Source organism: Mytilus galloprovincialis, chromosome 11 (assembly GCF_965363235.1).
Source record: "Mytilus galloprovincialis chromosome 11, xbMytGall1.hap1.1, whole genome shotgun sequence".
In the NCBI taxonomy this organism is placed as follows: domain Eukaryota; kingdom Metazoa; phylum Mollusca; class Bivalvia; order Mytilida; family Mytilidae; genus Mytilus; species Mytilus galloprovincialis.
In genome coordinates, this window is record NC_134848.1 from 19,189,406 (window position 1) to 19,210,820 (window position 21,415).

Consider the following 21,415-nt stretch of genomic DNA (forward strand, 5'->3'; position numbering starts at 1 on the left):
GCTTTTAAAAACAATTTTACATTCGTTTTACCCTTTGTAAATTAATAAATTTCTTAATCCTAAATCGGGCCTTTCGGGGGAGTTGTCGGATTTCGATGGGTCAATTTGGAAGGCGTGGTATTTCAATTGACAGACAGATCAAATTAACCCACTGTAAACGTCTCCTTGATGATAGGACTATGTCAGTTTTATGACGTAGTATATAAACTTAAAATAGTTACTACATACTGCTAGAAGGCCATTACAGTTACCATTTCTGGGAATATCTTAGCATTATCGGCTACAATCTCAGTGGACGCAAAATGCTAGCAGTTCTCATCTTAGCCACTATTGTGGGTAAGTCAAATTACAAAGTATTTTTTTAAGAAACGAACTTTGACAGAAAAACATAAAGTTGATAAATTTGAAAAAATATAAAATTAAAAATTAAAAGTCTTCGTAAATCGACAATCAGAGAAGTTTATTTAATTTTAATTGTATTTAATTTGGAATAATTCTAATTTGTGAAATAAGTTTTAAGGATTTCAATGTTCTTTTAATTTTTGAAATTTGTATTTCATCTTCTAAAAAAACAAGTAAAATTATTTAAACAAGCATGTGTCTTTAGTTGAAAATTTAAAATGAAAAAAAAAACTCGATTACTTATTCCAGTTATTTTCTATTTCAGCATCCGTTGTTGCGGGTAAGTTCAGTTTAATGATATTTTATTGATATTTACTTTTACCATATTTAAGTCATTTTCATCAGTTTACAATACATACATGAATAATTGCAGTTACCGGCAGACAAATACAACACGAAGATTAACTGCAGGCAATTTACAAAATCGAAATTACATATATCATCTTTTGATTTTACAAGAGTTGGTCATGTTATCTCCTTTGAACAATGAGTGTAAACTTATTAAAATAGTTGTAGTGTAAACCTGGGACATAACAAATGTCAGTATGGTTTTCCCAGTGAAAACAGCATAATAAATAAATCAATTGATTTTTTCATGCATGAAGTATTCATTTCTGCCGACATAAACAAACAATTTAATATTGCAGTGTAATCATTTTTAGAGAAGTAAACGTTCTTGAAAACACTCTCATCTTTTTACAAATAAAGCGATTCTATTTAAACAGTACTGTTGAGTATAATATAATTAGTAATATTGTATAACCTTGTCTCGTGGCGTCGGGCTAAGTAAAATTATAACTGGAATGAAACAATAGTAGCTGCCATTCGCTTACTGCATTATTAGTTTTGATCTTTATGTTGTGTTTTGAGTTCAAGGATTCATACTTTACAATTCATGTTACTATATCACGCGTTTATAACTATATATTTTAGAATTGATTACGTTGTATGCCCACGTATCGTTGACTATAATGTTAGGAGTAATCTTTTTGGACAACCTTGTCGCTTGGTGTTGGGCAATATAAAATTATTAGAATGAAACAATGGTAACTGTTATCCACTTAATGCGTTATCAGTTGTATGCTGAAGGTGTTTGGCAAATAGGTTTTAAAATTCAAAACATGATCTTTATGTTTTGTTTTTAAGTTACATAATCAATACTTTACAATTCACGTTACGCGCGCACGCGCTCAAAACTATATTTTTTTGGAATTTGATAATATTGTATAAGCAGGCGTAGATATTCTTTCGTTATAAATCATCTAAATCATTTACCTACGTTTAGTACCTTTCCTATTATATTTATCTATCTATTTTTCAACATTCATATAGAAAAAACTTGCATTTGTTTGATGTTTTACTTTTTATTTTTTGTAACTTAACTACGTCTTGTTTGTTATATCATTACATTGATAACTGTAATTGTTCTTACAGTGTTGCAAATTGATATTCTTAATATTTAAAACGGATTTTGACCTTTAACTGTTTTGATTAAATCGTAACTGAAAGTACTTTTGACATGATAAAAAACTACAAGAAGGAATGTTTCACTCTAAACAAATCTGTTAAGACCTTGACCTAAGGGACTATAACTCTTAAATATTACTGTTAACCATTTACATCAATTTGTTGAAAGCGTCTTAGTAACACGTGTTATTCTAATTCTTTTTACAATAAAGCTTAAAAGACATTGCTAGAACTGACTTTTGCAAACGCATTACTGATTTTAAAAAAAATTATCTCCCTTATCCCTGAGTGTAGCGGCTTGCTTCTTAATTTTCTTTACATGGTGCTTTGACTCTTGACAGTCAAAAAGCTAGCTTAAGAATATGATATAACATATACATGTATCATATGATAAACTCTAATTAATCAATACCCATGTACACTGAAAGTTTTATTGACATATATAATAGTCCATTTTTGGTACTTTTTTTTATTATCTTAAAGATGAGAATTTATTTTTTTCGATTAAAGGGGTTGTCCTTTAAACCCCAAAGACCCCCTTCGTCCCCTAGAATGGACCATTGTTGTGTACCAATATTGTTTGATAGTCTTATGAGACAGTCGAAGCCCTGTCTATTTGTACAGACCCATTGTTTGGCTGTTACTGCCCTTTGATCGGGTTGTTGTCTCATGCTCATGTTCTCATTTGTTTTATTTCTACACGTATTAATTATATACTTCGGTATTTGATGGTCATAAATCGTGAACGCGTAGGCATGAAATAATCATATGCATATCCGATTTATTTATGGTACTTTTTCATATAAAAAAAATCACTGTTTTTTTTTGTACATCATTCATAAAAAGTCGTTTAACTGATGGTTCATCCATCATATTCTATATTTTTATGATGGGAGGCACTTTGTTGTAGTTCTTCTTCTGCTGACATTGCATCGAAAGAAAGGCTAGAGGTCAATTATGATCGAATGCACAATATGCTTAAATGAGTCAAGAAAAAAGGATTTCAATCACATTTTTTCAAGTTTTGCTGACTTTCATAATTCAGTTGAGTAATAAATGGTAGTTCATAATTTAAAAAAGAAAACTGTAAACGTCATTAATGGTTAAGTAAATTCATAAAAAACGTATTTTACCATTACTTTCCATTCAAACGAAACTCCCCTATGGAGGGGATACTCTTATAAAAATTGAATTGATGGTTGCCGCATTAGAACGGTGTAGTGTAAATGGCTTCTACATCATTACTTTGTAGTTCTAGTTTTCTATTTCTCTGTATAACAATAACGACTTTTCCCCCATACCTAATACAGTTCCATAAGGGTGCAGATGGGGGTTCTTCATTTCTCCATTCTACAGTCCCTCCTAGCAAAATACAGTAATGATACTTCCGAATTATATTTGAATTTAGAATCTTTGACGAACTCTTTATTTTCCTACAGATAGCCATCTTTCATACAAATAACAGGCATTGTATTTATGTTTAGCTTTATTTTATTTGGTGTTCATGTAAAATGTTCTAGTTTACTGCTTCTATGTTGAGCGAACGAAAAGTAGTAAAAGAACTTTTCCTTCACAGCTCATGCTGTAATCTTTTTCAGTCTGCGCTTCAGTCATTTTGATGTCTAAACGTAGATTAAATGACCAAAATCGATAATGTCAGTAATTGAGAAACACTTTCTCTTTAACTGCTGGAAACCTGCATTCAGATTGTGAAGAGACATGTTATAAATTTTGTAATAATGTCGCCCTTTTGTAACCTATATATCTTTGTTACCTTATGTCTGTGTTAATTTCTTTTTTATGTTTACTTTCAGAACCACCAAAACAGAAAGGTAAGAAGCTACTTTCAATATGCGGTACCTTAGGCATACTTGATTTCTGCTTTATTTGACCTTTTAAGTATTTGAATTATTTTCGGAGTTTAATTTGCGTGCTAAATGATGTGTTTTCAAGATATTATTTGGAAATGGATGAAATGTTTAAAAATGTGAAAGCACTACTAACATGTCATGATACTTATATAGTAAAATACAATTTATAAATTGGTATGAAAAATTATGTATTAAAAGAAGAGTAATACTTTGCAATGATAATTGAGAAACTAGAAACAGAAAGTATTTGTCATCTTTCACGAGATAAAAGACGAGTTTACTATCAATCTCTTAGTTAAAGACAAATAAAAAGAATAATAATGATAAATTACATGATAAATATGTTAAACAAATAAAGTAACACTGACATAATGATTCTCCGATGGATATAGTCTGTAACATATTTCATATCATATGTCTCTCGGCCTTTAGGTCCTTGTCGTGTGAACAAGTTTATCTGTCAAGGATACGTACATCATGTAGTATACATATATATTTATTATAATGGTTTACTTCACTTGTCAATCAGATTTTCCCCCTTTCTTTTATGTTTGAATATCATTAGTTGGTCACGGCTAATAAATAATACGTTTAAGTGACACACCAAATTTTTATTTTACAAGTGTTGTAGTTTTTTACACCATCCCAATTACGATTATTTTAAAGCTTGAACGGTGGTATATTTTGTTGGGCTATAGTGATAATGGTACCTTTTTGACAATTTTCGTCACTTTCTGACATGGTACCGCAACGAAATTTTCTGGCTGTTGTAAATATATGTGAATATGCATGATCCTCATCTTTTCCTACAAGCTGACCACTTGCTTTGCGGTCATTTTGAAAGCATGGAATACAAAATTTTAACCTTTTCTCAAAATCTCCTTTTTACCTGTGTGTAAAATAATGATATATTTTCTACATCAGATTCTTCCTTGAAAAACATGTTAAGTAGAACCTTTTTTTGATTCAATCGAAATGTTCTGATATTAGTCACCGTACAGAAAATGTCACAATCTGATATTCAACTCGCTAAGTTTCAGGCGTCAACGATTCAAATGAGAATACCGCTGAAACAAAAAAAAACAAAATACAAATGTGGCACAGTTTACAAGTGTCCGCTTAAAAACTTAATTATGGTGACGCTTGAATAAGTCATTACGATATTTTCCAATAATGAAAAAAAGTATTTAATATAAATAAAGAAAATATATGATATCGAATCACATAGAAAGACTTTATTTCTCATAATCCAAACAAATTGCTATCAATCTCTCTGAATTAATAAAAAAAAATGGAATTCTTTAAACTGTCATTTATATTGTAATTCTTAGTTTAATAAAATGGTTTTTTTTTTTCTTTTACAGTGCACTTTCAACGTGAGTATTGCAGCTTACACAAATATTATACAAGTAGCACATTTTTTTCACAAATGATTCCAGTTAATAATACATGTATAATATAAGTTTTCCTTTTTCATAACGATATATTGTATTGTTTATTTCATTTTGAGTCAAACTTCATCCATATATGTAGCACAATTTTCAATTAATGGCTAAAATTAATATACATAAATAGATTTTCCTATTTCTTGATGATATATTTTATTGTTTATTTCATTTTGAATCAAAGCTGATTTCCCTTTAATAATTAAATACATGTATGAATACTGTGCTGTACAATTTTGCAAATTTAATTATACTATGTAGACAAAAAAAATGTAAACGGACTGTAACCCAAAAACCTTATCTTACATGCATTGTTGAAAAGATTTTCAACTTAAATACTCTCTTTTTTATATTTACCAGAAACACTTATTTACATCACTCTTTTATACTTATAGCTGTACCAAAGGCTGTTACTCATGAAGAACCACATCTCGTCGGAAAGAATGGTGAGTATATAACTTTGCAATATGGGTTTTGCTCATTGTTAAGGGCCGTACCGTGACCTCAAGTTGTTAATCTCATGTCATTTTGGTCTCTTGTTGCAATTATACCACATCTTCTTTTTTATATTATCTGCAGTAAAATCACAATACGTAAATATCAGCATTTTCAGACTTTGGCAGTAGTAACCGACGAAAACAACAATATTAACACGACACGTAAATGGCAGACACATCGAACTGTAAACAACAGACCAAAAACTGCAACATTACCTAACACTAAACAGTAAAATATGAGACGAAAATAACAGTATTAACAGACTATGAACACTCGCATTAACAGTAGCATTTCCATACTATTTACAGAACATTATCACACTCTTGAAAATACCCTAACTTTACTGTATAAATGTGGAGTGTATGACAATGGGACAAAAACGATTTAAAACAACGCAACGGTAACGTTACATGACATACTAATTATTGCCTTTTAATAGTATCTTGTATAATACATAATTCATATCTTGTTTTTCTTTACAGTTCCCCTTTTGAAACAACACCCAAAATTCCACAAGCAAATCGTAACTGTAGTGGACCAGGTTGCAAACATCATTAAAAGGCCAAAACTTCTCGTCAAAGAAGGTAACTATACCATTATCACTCAACTAGTTCACATTTATATTTAGAGGCCAGCTCAAGAACAACTTCGGATGCGGGATTTTCTCGCTGTGTTGAGGACACATTGGTGAACTTTGTCTGTTTTCTGCTCTTTGGTCAGATTGCTGTGTCTTAGACATAGTACCCATTTCAATTCTGATTTTATCATTGTTAAACAATAATAAAGTATTTATTTTATAGAACGACTCATTCCCTGTGTATAATAATAATAAGAAGAAAGAAACCTCTATAATGACTACCTATATTATCCAAGTCTTAGTAAACAAAGTTCATATCTTTATAAATTCCTACATATATAACTTGTATTAATGATTGATAAATTGCTGTTTACTAAGCGTCCAGTAGCGCATATTTCATTTTACATTTTCACATTAACAGAATTGTGTATGTCTTAAAACTGTGATTCAAATTTAAATGACATATTTCTTCATTTTGCAGTTGCTGTCAGACAAAAGTGTGAGTAAAAAACTAAGTTTTACTATGGTAACTGTGGTAGGGTCTATTGATAGTTCTCGGTATTATGAAAATTCACTTTATCTTTTTAAGAAAAATATGTATTGTAGTAATAAAGCTTGAATTTTTAAAGAAAACAGTTATTTTCGCAAAATATTAAGATTTTAAGGTAAATATGTATTTAAGCATCTTTCGAGGTATATTAACGAAGAGTTCTGCCATGATATTAGGGATATATATATATATATATATTAAACTAGTACATAGTTTGGTTGTTTTGTTTTCTCTTCATGACTTGGTTACTTTTCGAATCTTTAATTTTTTAAAATGTTAATTCAAAATACATGAATGATATTGCAGAATTTTGAGGGAAAAAAGTTGTTAATATTGTGTCATTTGATCTCATGTGGAGGGTTGTCTCATTTGCAATCATACCACATCTTTTTTATATCATTATCAAATGGTTATATATTCGCTTTATAACCTGTATTTGTCTGTTTCCAGACCCTGTCGAGAAGCCAGTGATTCATCACAGACGAGGTAAGCTATTGTCAATCATCATTTTTTCAGTTTCAGTTTCTGATTGCACCCTGGAGTATATTTGTCATTATTCCTATATATGCATACCTACAAATATTTTAATGTGATGAGTCCGTTATAGTTTCTTCCCTTGGTTTACACTTCCATTGACCATTGATTCCAATTTTGTTTGCTATCTTTGTTAACGCTTAGTCTATTTCACTGTGATCTCTTATTGGGGAATCCTTGGGTTCCACGAAAGGTGAAATTTAAAGAAGAAAAAACATGTTTGTGTGAAATATTACATGTACATACGGATAAAACAATAATTTATTCTAAGTTATTGATGTTTTTCAAATGTATGACGCAAAATGTTTCTCATTAGGTTTTTATTACAATATTTAATTATATGTATTCCTTTTTTTTAGTCATCAAGCCAATCCACAAAACAAGAACCAGTAAGTATTCATTTTACAGTAGCTTTGAATCGCCAAACTCGGACAAAAATAAAATTGTGCGTTAAACTTCTCACAATTTTGTCAGAAAAGAAATCCTATTCCTTTACAAAGACCATTTGGGCAAGAATACTTTGTTTTGAAAAATAATTGTTGTCTTTTTATAATTCTATATGCACAAAAAAACATTTTACATAAAAACACATTTTCAAAATAATAGGCTATTACAGTATGTTGTGTGCTATGAAATGAAAGTGTCCTTGAGTTTATATCACAAAGACACACAGTGTAAGGAAAATAACTATATTAGAAAAAATAAATGACGATATAGAAAATTGCCCTATCAGAGATACAAATGTAGAATACAGGAAAAAGCTAACAGTGTTTTATTTGTATTTTCAGTTGTTCACAAGAAGAAGGTTCATGTACCACGTAAGTATACTACATGTGGTTTTTATGTTGTTATTGTTTGGGTTTTTTAATATTTGAATTTATTTCAAGCTTCTGATTGGTTAGTCTCAGTTTGTCAATTTGCATGCCTTTGGGTTTTCGTTCAATGTTATTTGCGTGAAAATGGTGTCAAATGATAGTAGTTTATTTTTCAATTACTTTTCTTTTTTTTTCTAATCATTACCAAAAGTAAATAAAAAAATCGGCCAATTCTTTTGATGTTGGTATACCGGAGCATTTATCGGTTTCGTGAAATGTGCATTTTTTAACTTTTCTCAAAGTACGAAACTAACACTCATAACTTAATTTATTGCCATTTTAGGACCAATCATCAGAACTAAAGTGATTGCAGTACCCCAACCACATATTGTACACAAACCATACCACAGAGTAAAGACCGGTAAGTAATTGCTTATAAAAAAATCGATTATACAGTGCAATTATTTAATTATACCATTTCATGTAATCCTGGAATATAGCTCTTGTTGTTATCTACAGCATGTTTATCAACATGAAAAAACATGACAAACAATCATACGAACATGCCTTGAATATATGGTTAATCAATTTTCAGAAGAACCTAAGTAGATTTATTTATTTAACTGAAATAACCATTAGGAATAAAATGTATTGAAACGAATTGAACATCACTAATAAATTGAATTAATTAAGGAATTAGTTTTGGCCAAAACAGTTTTTTAAAAAGACAAATCAAATATTACATAGACTATTACGATTCTGATTCTTTTTCAGTTACTCAAGTTTTCGAAAGAGTCCGTAAGTACACCATTACCAATAGTGTTTCTCTGTCATAAGATGAAGAACAGCAATTAAAGCGTCAGCGCTTTCCTTTTGATGTTTTTCAAGTGCGTTTAAAGATTATTTGTTATGAACTTATACACCTCATCCTTTTATTTCAATTATGCAATATGACTTTAGAAAGTATCGAAGTGGAGAAACGTACTATTGTTAAATGTAAGAACGCACCAATGAACACATTAAGACATTCACTGCCGATGTTCCTGACTTTAAACAAGACACGAACATGTGAAGGTATCAATTCCAAACTGAAACACTCATCTAGGAGCACACGTCGAGCATGGGACAACATTCTATGATATGTTTATAGCATTTTAGAAAAAACTCCACATTGAAGATGAATAAAGGGAGATAACATCATTAAGACCTCAATCATATGACAGAAAACATATACATTTTGTAAAAGTCCGCTCAAAAACAAACACTTACTTTTTTTAAATAAGCCAGTTGCAGTTGATTGATTATTTTGTATTTGTGCATTGCAGACAAAATCCCAAAACCAATCCCAAAACCAGAATTGAAAATCGGTAAGTAGTTATATTATAGACATACAGTTATATCATTTAATGGTAATGTCGAAAGATGTCAACAATGGATAATTATAAGAATATTTTTTTTATTTTTTTACTTCATTTGCCAGGCGTTACAATGAAAACAATAAGATGTCTTATTTCTTATACAATACATTAATAATTATTTTGTTCATCTTTAAATGTAGAATTACCACCTGAAAGCTGCGTCATTCCTGTGTTAAATATTTGATGCTGTAATTAAAGCTGGATATAATGATTTTTTTTTTTATTATTTATATATATTAATAAATAATTTCAGTCAACCGTGACAGACCATTCCCAGTAGAAAATTTGGTTATCAGAAAGAGACCAAGGGTTGGTGAGTACACGTCTGTTTCATTATCATTATTACAGCTATCTTACTAGAACAAAGTTATTAACAATTTCTAGGAATTGTACCTGTCCCTTAACGACAGAATTTGATTTATTGAATTCAAAATTGGTATACGTTTATTAATAGACACAAAAGTTTTACATCCGTGTTAATAACTTATCAGTACATGTATCTACATCCCCGTTAAAGACGTCTGCAAAATCAGATCTTCCAAAACAGTGGGGAAAAAACTACCGTAAAGTGGTTGTTTGTTATTTTTGAGTTTGACTGTCCCTTTGGTATCTTTCGCCCCTCTTTTATCATAAGGTTTGCACAATTGAGAAAGTGCTCCAGTAGTTAAGGCAGTTTGCATATGATAGAAGTTTAATCTTTATAAAAATTTGTACTTGATGATAAATATTTGTTTTCTTTTACAGTTGAACACCCATACGACAAACCAATCCCAATTGTTGAAGAAATCACCAACGTTATCAGAAGTAAGCCTTCTTATATAATATTATTCTATATTTATTTGCCTTATTCACTCATTCTATTATTATTCAAAATAATTTTGCCTTATTCCACTCATTTATACATGATCTGTAAAGGTGATTCAATCGGAAGGATGACTTTTTTGTTTCATTCTATTTACCAAAAAATAGATGTAAAAATAACATAATCTCTGACTGCAGTGATTTATACAAAATGTGTTGGCCAACTTTTATCGTTTTTGATCGGATAAATGAATACAAATTTCAAAAATGCTAGATTGCAATGAAGACAAATATATTACAATAAAGATTTCAGAGAATATGTTTATATGACAGAGTGTTATAATTGACTTTTGTATGACCATTTATCTCTTGTTAATCATATTCCCTTTATCATTTCAGAACCCATTGCACGTAAGTAAAGCCTAAAACCATAGTAACTTGAACCTTGGGTTACTTTCATATTAAGGTGAAGCAGTTGTGTTGCGTCTTTTGTAGTTAATTGTTACTTAACTTTTGTTAATTCTTATCTTTTTTCAAACGAGTTAGATAAAATATATGTTCATCCAAAGATTCACATCAGCAATTTATTATGTGTTGTTCAATGTCTTAGAAGAAAATGCACTTAAATAAGCAGAAAACGTTACAATTATTTATTTCGTCTGGTGTATGCTCATAAAATAGTATTATTCATTGTAATCAAAGTATTATTCATTATATTGTAATCAAAGTATTATTCATTGTAATCAAAGTATTATTCATTGTAATTAAAGTATTATTCATTGTAATCAAAATATTATTCATTCTCATCATAGTTTTATTCATTCTCGTCATAGTTTTATTCATTCTCGTCATAGTTTTATTCATTCTCATCATAGTTTTATTCATTCTCGTCATAGTTTTATTCATTCTCGTCATAGTTTTATTCATTCTCGTCATAGTATTATTCATTCTCATCATAGTTTTATTCATTCTCATCATAGTTTTATTCATTCTCGTCATAGTTTTATTCATTCTCGTCATAGTTTTATTCATTCTTGTCATATAGTTCCTTTCCTATGTTCACCATATAATACCAAATCTAATTATTCTCTTTTGTTATTTCCACAGACCCCAAGAACAAAGTTCTGACCGTTGACAGTAAGTGCAACTAATTAATATATATAAAAAAAAATTTGTGATTAAACATGAACGGTGTTAAAATATAAAACTGCATCATATTTGTAGTCATGATGTAGCCGATGCCATAAATCAGTTCAAATTTAAAACAATCAAAGATTCATAATAAGATTGTTGAAATATGCATTCCAATTCTATATTGAATTTAACTGACAAAGAATCAATAGTGGAAAACATTATTGTGTATATTAAAAAGCATATTTTGTGCAGTATTACTGACTTTTTTTCTTCTTTTCAGAACCAATCGTTCATCGCAAAAAAGTGCCATACTATCCAAAAGGTAAGAAGTAATAATATATTTCGCATGATATTGTTTTACTAAGATGTTCGGAATACTCTAGTTTTATTCATGTAGTGTCATTACACATTGTGTCCGCTTACCTCTACTTTCTTTTCAAAATTTTAATACATATTGTTAAAAAAAAAGAATTTCAAAATCTTTAAAAAATCCTTGTAAAATAGTTTTTTGAAAGAAAAATGTGCCAATGTTAAATTTAAGATGAAACTAGAGAGAATCATTCCACGTCAAATTGCCAATGGCTTATATCTCAAAAAAAATAAGGAAAGTGACATTTTAAATGCCTTTCATTAAACACTATAAGGAATACTTTGACCATACTATATTAAACTACTAGTAACCTGGTTTATTTGTATTTTAGCTCATGGTGGACACCAAGCTGGAGGTAAGATCACATGATCATGCATTATTCAAAATAAAGGGGGAATTCATGAAAAGGCGGGATTTACAAGTATAATAAAGACTTTGGCGGTTAGTTTATTGCCACAAGTGCTTGCCTCAAAGAGCTATTTTTCTGCAATCATAAATCAAAAACAAGGATTTTCTACAAGAATTATCTGGTGGTCCAAATTATAAGCATTATGTGTTTGATGAGTTTTTCATCATCATAGCTTATAAACAATAACAAGGGTAACATTTAAGTATTAGTCCCGCTGTGTTCATTCTAGGAGTAGTAGGAGGAAATGTTCAAGTTATAAGCTCAGGAGGTGGAGGTCATGGCACCGGAGGTACGACAACAATGTTAACCAATCAATGTTCTATCCCCAAATAATCATCTGCTTCCATAACGAGATTTTTCCCATATGTGTAAATGTATTACACATGAGTTTCATCTGACCGCCTGACTTCAGTAACTCCTTTATTGAAGAGTGCTCTATTTAAGAAAAGGTGTTTATGCATTCGAATGTGAATATAACATGAATGATTAGAAATCAATATCTCGTATCGTTTTTCTTCATAAGATATCCCTTAGTTAAGTAGCCGCTTACGTCACGTTCGGTCAGATATAATATTGAGTAATACTATGGTGTGTTTGTTCGCACTTATACCTTTAATACCTAATGGAGTAGAGTTGTATGTTCGTGTCTCTCCTTATTACTCCCTATATGCGGAAACGCAATGAATCTTAGTGGACTTGGTTTAAATTATCTACCTTGCACGTAGAAGTTTAGTACTTTGAACACTTAATCCTTTTGCACAAATAACTTGTACTTAAGCACATTTTCATAATACTAATTTAACTATTAGATGTTAGTCATAATAAAGTTAAGATTTTATGAAGACATTTTATTGTCAAAAAATTACAGTGCTGTTGTTGACTATGCCATTAGTCGCTAAGATTCTTGAGCTTGTTAATAATTATTTACTTTACATTGAATATAGTGCTGATAATTTTCAATGCCTTTTAAAGCTAAGTCATTCAATCATGTAAAACTTTTTTGTAATTTCTAATTAAAAAACACATTCAATTGAAAACAGGGTTGGACTAATAAGTAGATCATATGTATATTATAGGAGCCGTCCAAGTAGTTGCAGCAGGAGGAGACGGAGGTAGTGAACCTTACCCTTTAAATGTGACCTTAAGCTCTACCAAAAAGTCACCTTAATCTCGGACGAACCTTTACCTTTACCAAAAATTACCTTAGCCTAGGTTGAACCTAAACCTTAACCTTTACCAAAAATTACCTTAGCCTAAGTTGAACCTAAACCTTAACCTTTACCAAAAATTACCTTAACCTAGGTTGAACATAAACCTTCACCTAAACAAATCCTGATTGCATTTGCCCTTGTTACCTGTCCAACCTCAAATGGGGCAAAAATAACCACTATCAAACACCAGTCGGTGTGTCCCTCATAACTAACATATTATATATTGTTGCTTTATCCCAAACTTGCATCTTTTTTCAATTTTTTTTTTGTGTGAAATTTACATGTTATACAATTTATTGAATTACTCTTTGCTTATTCCTTATTTTTAACAACAGTATTGTAACATTATCTTACTAATACAGACTGAAAAAAATATAGAATCAAATTTCGTTCGTCTGATTTCTCAGAACATCTTGTTATTTCATAATGGTATTTTAATCATTTTGAATTCATGAATATATCTCCTTCATGCATAGCTTTGATTTCATTCCGGGGTTGACTATACATTTGTTCTTTTTGGTATCAACTGTTCAAAGTTTGCATAAGGTTTATGGTTTTTGAATAGTTTGACAACTCAAGGAAGATACCACTACATCATTCCCTATTTTCTGTCGAAATGATGTTTATTAGTAATATGTGTGTTGTTTAGTGTCATTGCACTATCATAGTTATGCCTACTGAGCTTATATCTTGTCGGCTTTATATCCTTCCTTTCCTCAATGCTTATTTATGCTTTATGTTTCTCACTAGGATACGGTCAAGCAGGTTATGGAATGGTAAATCAAGGTAAATTGAATATTCTTTAGATAAATAAATTGTCAAAATTATTCATCAAATCATTTTCAAAATTCATTTCCTAAATTTCCTTAAGCAGATAAAAATGCGACTCATTTTGGGTTTTTTCCAACTTCTAAAAATTTTGTAATTCAAATGTCGTTCGATAATGAATTGACTTTTTATGCTGAATTTCATATTTTAAACATCTTTGATATTTTTATCTCGTTTTAAATTTGATTTTTTTACGATTAATTAATTTTGGTCAAATACAAATTATATTTCTTTTGATAAATTCTGTATCTGGTATATTTACAATTTAACAATCGGATGATTAAGATGTTTAAGAAAAAAAAAGAAGATTAAGTACATCATTATGCTTTTATTGCTTCCACTTTTTATTTTCCCTCATAGCTTTCTCTTTTGCTTTGCCGACTGGTACACTGCGTAAAAATACCATTGATAGTTTGTTATCTGATTACAATCAACACCGGTACTTTTGTCTTCTCTTAATCTTACAATGGAAACAAGTGGAGAAAAATAAATGTTGATGATTTTCATGTGATGAACATTCAATGGTTTTGAAACGCAGTGTATTTGCTTTGCTTATGTGCAACAATTCATTTTCTTCATTTTAGGATATGGACAACAAAACTTCGGAGGACAAGGTACTTAATTTGGCATGATCTAGTTTGATGCAAAGTACTATATTTGCAAAGTAGAATTCGATTTAGATATATATTTTTAGTAGAACATGTATTAAGAATTTTCTTTCTTAAATAAAATTTCTTTTGATCAAATCACTATAAACCTTTCGAATGATAATTCAAATTTCATGTGATAAAGAATATATAATAAAAAAAAATCGATACCTACAGAATAAACCTTAAACGCTTACTGTTTTGTTAAAAAATGGAAATACTGCGTGAAATCTCGTTCGAGTCTAGTACATTCAATTATATTCGTAGTTTGTTAATAATATCACTTTGTCCATATCTTTTCATGTCAAAACATTATTTGCTTTGTGTAAGACAAATTCATAAGTTTGTTTTGTTGTAAATTTGTGTCTCGTTCTGACATTATATGTTGTTTCTGTTATAAGTGTTTCGTGCAGTTTTCGTCAGATTTTCATTGCTTTACTTTTAATCAAACTTCATCACTAAGTAAACACAGATCTCTAATTATAACCTACAAATGTTTGTTTGATCCTTGTGTCATCTTCTGTCTATGCTTTTCTTGTGGCTTATTTATGCTTTCTTATTTGCAACAGGTTTCGTTCAACCAAGTTACGGATTTGCTAATCAAGGTATATTGAATTTAATTAGAATTGTGAATCAATGGATTCTATAAACATTTTATCAAACAGGTCTATAAATCCGAATGAGCTGTTAGATTTTAGCTTCTCTCATAACTTCAAATTTTAAACATTAAGATAAAATATTGAAAAGAAAATATATGTCTTTATTTTGTTTTCCAAATAACAACTCCATAATTAATGATATCTACAACAAAAATATATAAATAAGAATAATTCTTATTTGGAAATTAAAAAACTAACTTATTGATATCTATAAATTATCACATTTTACGCAGTTAAAAGTAAACACAAAAATACATATATTTGTTTTATTAATTTTTTTGACAACGAATGAAGTTATTTTAAGAAATTTTTTTTTCATATCATTTATTTCAAAATTATTATGTTTAAATCATCAAACATGACCATAGAAACGCGATTTTGAAAATTACCTTCTAAAGAATTTCCTTTTTTATTCGAAAACATATTTTGAATTCGTTTCATATAACTCACTTTGTTGCTTTATGTGTTTTTGCTTCTTCGTCTGTCTGTCTGTATTGTATTGTGTTTATGTTTGTGTGCTTCTTCATATAGGAATAGAATACAATGGAGGCCAAATATATGATGCTGGGTTTAACCAAGGTACATAACACCTTTATATATTAAATTTAAATCCAAATAGTTTTCTGAAATTATTCAACATTGTGTGCTATGATTGTGAATTAGTTGTCCTTCCGAAAAGTATTGCAGTCATTGTATTGTTTTAGTTGATAGATGTTTTGTGCTTTTTGTACATTCTTTGTCCTTGTATATTTAACTATTCGTGCATTTTTATTATGATTTACCACCTTTCACTTCAAATCAAATCATGTTATTTGGGTTTTTACATTGATTTTCTGATTTATAGGATATGATCTAGGTACTGGGGTATTCAACAAGGAACATATGTGTAGTTTTGTTCCATGTATTAAATCAAATCTAGTGTGGTATTGCATCTGAAAAAAGTAGATGACACAATAAACAAGTGATTATCGCTCATACTGTGATTCATTGGTTTAAGAGTTGATGTTCTTGTGGTAAAACATCTCAATATAAAATTACTTTGATGTGTTTCTCTTTTTTTAAAACATATAGCACGTGAATCATTGCTTTGATATGTGATGTCTTGGCATTGATTACTTTAAAACTATACTAAGGCCAGTGAACCTTGCATTACGGAATCAGTTATATTGCCATATAGCGTTTTTCTGTGGTTTTTGCATTTACTATTTTAAATGAACATTGTCCCATAGCACATATGTACCTGGTACATTGTCCCTTTCCACTCATCATACGTATGCGTTATTACACTTGCACACTTATTATTCATACTGCACATTTCTACACATGGAACTGACACCTTTTACCCTCACCCGCTATTGTTTTACTCTGTATCATTTAGCTCAATTCACAAAGTATTGTGAAAACTACTTTTTCGTTTTGCACATTGATGTTATTCTCATAGTTTTAAACACTTTGTAGGAATGTACTTAAACCAAGGTTTAAACTACGGATATAATCAGCAACAAGGTACAAATGTGATGGAGAATGTTATGCATCTTGAAAGCCAATTAAAATAATGAAGGATTCAACAGTTGGGGTCTATTTTATTCAATTGATATTATTTTTTTTTCTTTTTTGTGTTTGTTAAATTATTTTGTAGTAATGGATAATAGCAATATGTCAATCGTTTTTTTTTCTATTTTAAAACATGTTAAATGGTTAGTTTATTCATTCTTTAATGATTAAATAATTGTTGCTAAAAAGTAATTTTGTATTTGATTTCCTTTCAATATTTGTTTTTATTCAGTTGACCTGTTTTACAGTATTTGTAGATAGTTTTATAGTACATGATATTGTAGTTCTATGTTGATTTCAGATAATATGTATTTCTCATTAGATATAAGTCCTTTCCTTATGAAAAAGATAATCGAGAGCTTTGTTTCAACTTCAATGGAAGTTTCATTTTAGCTTTTAATCTAATTTTAATCATTTTTATGAAACAAAAAACAAGTTGATCCGCCATTAGTTCTTGTTAAAGTTTCTTTTTTCTTATTTGTTGATTTTTTTATTAAAAAAAATTATTTGGGTGGTTACATTATTTGTTATTTGGACATAACTTTTAGGGTGTGTGACAGTCATATATTTATCTACGATCAACAGTACCACCATATATATATATATCTTCTTAAAATCCATAATTAGTTTTAGTAAAAAAAGTTATATATTAGTTCTTATTTTAGAATGACTCGTGTCTTGATTTGTTGCATGAGAAATATCCTATAATGTCATAAGAAAAAAAAACTGTGTAACAGAAGCATATTTTATAAAATATATATCACCTCATTTAACTTAATTTATAGATAGTAATTTCACTCCTTTATCATTCATCCAGATATAAAATATAACACATTTGGAATCTAAATTAACAATTCATAACCTGTCTATCTTTCGGATTATAATTTATAACCTAAACGAAAAATATGGATAACCAATTCTTAAGAGTACAACCACTATTTCACTTTCAGATAATTTCATTTATCAATAAGGTTCTTTCATTTCTTGTGGATAATAACACTTTTGTAAATAAAATTGTCAAATTCTTCGGCTGTTATTTTATCAAATGGATATTTTTTCTAATTCCCTATTTTTATCATTTTGTAATTTCACACATACGTCCTGAGGGGTCCAATACAAAATCACATACCTATGCGATAATGAAAATGTTCGTTATAATGTCCATTTGACTAAAAATGTCAAAATCTCTATTTTTGTTTTAGTAAATGATTACTTATGTGGAAGTAATCTAGTGTTAACTTTGTTTGACATAACTTTTTATTTCTGTATGTTTTTACTTTTTCAGGTTATGGTCCAGAGCCACAATATTAAGTTTAGACGTTAACAACTTGGTAAGAAACAATTGCTGACTGTTTCTTATGTTTCGGATGGCATTATTGCATTTTTTTTACGTAATTCTAATCTATCGTTTCATATATGTGTAAAAGCTGTCTGCATTACAATCTGATAAACTTTAAATATGTAATTTAAAAAATACACTCATTTTGTTCAAGTTTGACAATTCGATTAACTGATGAGTACTTTCAAGATTATTTTAGTCTGTTCTTATGGTATTAACATAAAGTTGTGTGAATTATTTGATTTATGAATTATTTGTTTGTTAATCATAGTCATTTTATTTTATTACAGCCAATTTCGGTGGCAAGTTTAGCAGAATTTACATGGTAATTATTTTTTTACATTTCTTTGTCCTTTAAAATACCTATAATATCTGTACTGTTGCTACTGTTTCCGTTGTTTATCCGTTTTGTTTCTGTATTTGTAATTATAAATGCAGTTTACGCCATTTATTTGATTTTAACGAAGTAATGAACTAAGTTGTATTTTCAAATGAAAATTTGTATATGATGTGCGGATGATACCAAAGGGGCATTCGAGATCATAAGTCGAATATAAACTGACAACGCCATGACAAAACAAGGAAAGAGACAAAAATAGCACCGGTAAACAAAACAACATTTTTAAAGATTAAGACGGAACATCAGTAATCCAAACAAGAAACCCGGTTGTAAACTCAAATAACTTGCCGCTGTTTACATACTATTTGTTGTCTGTATCCGCGTTGAACAATTTGGAAGTTTCCTTCATATAAGTAATTACGTTTATTAACGTGTTTTTTCTTTTTCTTTGCAGGCATCAGTTAATTGAGATTGTAGCCAAACATGCAGTTTAACAGTTCGGGGCTTTGTTTACATATATTGTAGATATTAAATATTGCCATCTGTACTCATCATCTTCGGGCGTCTAAAATATATATTTTACATAAATTTGTCTTGGTTTCTATTAGTTGTTATGTTTTTGATTGCATTAATCAAAATCTGACAGGTCTCATAATCGACCAAGACATCAGCCGTTTCAAAATCTAATGTCTGTTGTGTAATATTTTCAAAAGCGTACACCAATGGTGAATGGTTTAAAACATCGTAAACAATAAAACTTCAATCAATGACGTATTGTTATTCTCTATTTGGGGTGCGAACAATACAATTAGTCACTCTTTCACATTGTAAATAGGCGTGTAAAAAAGAAAAAGACAAACATACGAATAATAGTACACAAGAAACAACACAGAAAACTAAAGACAAACCATCATGAACCCCACTAAAAACGGGGGCGATCTCAGGTGCTCCAGAAGGGTAAGCAGATCCTGCTTTACATGTGGGACCCGTCGCACCACTATTTACCATCTCTTCTGCAATCGTGATATAGAATAAACGAATAAAAGTTGGTATATCCTTTTCTGTAGTCATGCTCCTGAACAAGTCAGATGCTTATATCAAAGATATAGCAATTATATCTACATTTAACACGACATCTGAAATTGACGTATTTGGCATAGTTATCAATGTGTTTGTACTGTTGTTTTCTTTTCTTTGTCAGTTTTAGTTTCTTGTTATTGATTTGTCAATTTTTCATTGAATAATGAGTTGGTATCTTCTACCTAAGGTATAAGACAGGTTTTATCTGTACATATGGGGGAATATGACAGTCCTCGTAGATAGTTAAAAGGGCTTCGATGCGTCTTCACAACTATCATGATTGATCATCAACAATAAAACTTGACGCACCGATTACCTAAAGGACATAATTAGGCGCAGTTTCTCTGGTCGATTGTCTGGTATGAAATGATAAAATTGGTGTCCAATCGTATATACAAATATTAACTCGCACGAACATTCCTCAAAACAAAAGTTGAAGGTTACAAAAGCTAATACAAGTGTGTGTGTGTGTCCACTGAGAGGAGAAAAAAGTTAAATAACAAAACACCTATCTCCGAGGAAACGGAAAGTCCATAACTAAATGGCAAATTCATAAACTCAAACACATAAAAAAAAAATGGATAACAAATGTCATATTCCGGACTTGGTACAGACATTTTCTTATGGTGGATTTTATAACCTGGTTTTATAGCTAGCTAAACCTCTCACTTGTATAACAGTCGCATAATTATTTTCAATTAGAATCGTCAACTTGAATTTGAACACTGTACCGTTTTAGCAGACCGATTTGTTTCCCATCGTCGATGAAATTGTAGGTCAAGAATGCAGTCATTCGCCATGCATACATAACTTTCTGCAACTTCCGTTGTCTTCACAAGTCAAATTTTCAATACCTACATACTTCAGTTTGTAGTCCGGATACCATGTAACTTTGAAAACAACCTACATGGGGCGTGGATACGATCTAAGGAATAACATCCATCTGCACTTTGTTATGTGTACCATGAAGCAGCTACAAAGTACCATTTATTTCATTTTTGGTGTTTTAATTTTGTATAATTGCATCACTTCATAGCAAAATAAGGAGAGTGTCATTTGGACAACTATCCAGTAGAATTCAAAAGGCGTGGATGTGTAAGCAAGCATGTGTCAATGTATGGTCTTCACCATGAACATAAACCATATACCCTTTGATAAGAGATCAAATGACCAAACATGACAAGATGTAAAACCATTAAAACAAGACAACAAGAAAACAAATATAAGAGACAGAAACAAAATGAATAGCATTTGCTCACTATCATAATAGTAGTTATCAAAGGCACCAGGCTTATAACTTAAGGATTCTGTTAAGAGAAAATATCTGTCAATTGATCTCTTTGGAACTAGAATTAAACAGATATTAGAAGATGTGGTATGAGTGCCAATGAGACATCTCTCCATCCAAGTCAAACACGGAGCCTTGGCTCACACCTCACTGCAAGCTATAAAAGGCCCCACAAAAT

The 21,415-nt window shown here is 30.0% G+C and overlaps 1 protein-coding gene across 17 annotated transcripts; it reads left to right on the forward strand.

The window, feature by feature from the left end:
- Positions 1–192: 192 nt before the first annotated feature.
- Positions 193–19,473, forward strand: LOC143051804 (mantle protein-like). 17 transcript variants are annotated; one of them, XM_076224742.1, is made up of 28 exons: positions 193–336; positions 668–682; positions 3,684–3,701; positions 5,105–5,116; positions 5,581–5,631; positions 6,166–6,267; positions 6,742–6,759; positions 7,261–7,296; positions 7,704–7,733; positions 8,133–8,162; positions 8,503–8,580; positions 8,934–8,957; positions 9,485–9,526; positions 9,831–9,890; positions 10,322–10,381; positions 10,778–10,789; positions 11,486–11,515; positions 11,793–11,834; positions 12,214–12,237; positions 13,368–13,403; positions 14,253–14,288; positions 14,915–14,944; positions 15,547–15,582; positions 16,168–16,215; positions 17,095–17,142; positions 18,476–18,521; positions 18,820–18,854; positions 19,324–19,473. In XM_076224742.1, the coding sequence occupies exons 1-26, from the start codon at positions 303–305 to the stop codon at positions 18,499–18,501; spliced, it is 978 nt and encodes a 325-aa protein (XP_076080857.1). In that variant the 5' UTR covers positions 193–302; the 3' UTR covers positions 18,502–18,521; positions 18,820–18,854; positions 19,324–19,473. The 17 variants fall into 17 exon arrangements, with proteins under 17 accessions (XP_076080857.1, XP_076080859.1, XP_076080860.1 ...); XM_076224744.1 differs by lacking the exon at positions 17,095–17,142; XM_076224745.1 differs by lacking the exon at positions 16,168–16,215.
- The last annotated feature ends 1,942 nt before the right edge of the window (positions 19,474–21,415 follow it).

Coding starts and splice junctions, on each gene's coding strand:
- LOC143051804 (XM_076224742.1), top strand. CDS start 303: ATGCTAGCAGTTCTCATCTTAGCCACTATTGTGG. Junction 9,527..9,830: donor AAAACCAGAATTGAAAATCG/GTAAGTAGTTAT, acceptor AAATAATTTCAG/TCAACCGTGACAGACCATTC. Junction 13,404..14,252: donor TGCAGCAGGAGGAGACGGAG/GTAGTGAACCTT, acceptor GTTTCTCACTAG/GATACGGTCAAGCAGGTTAT.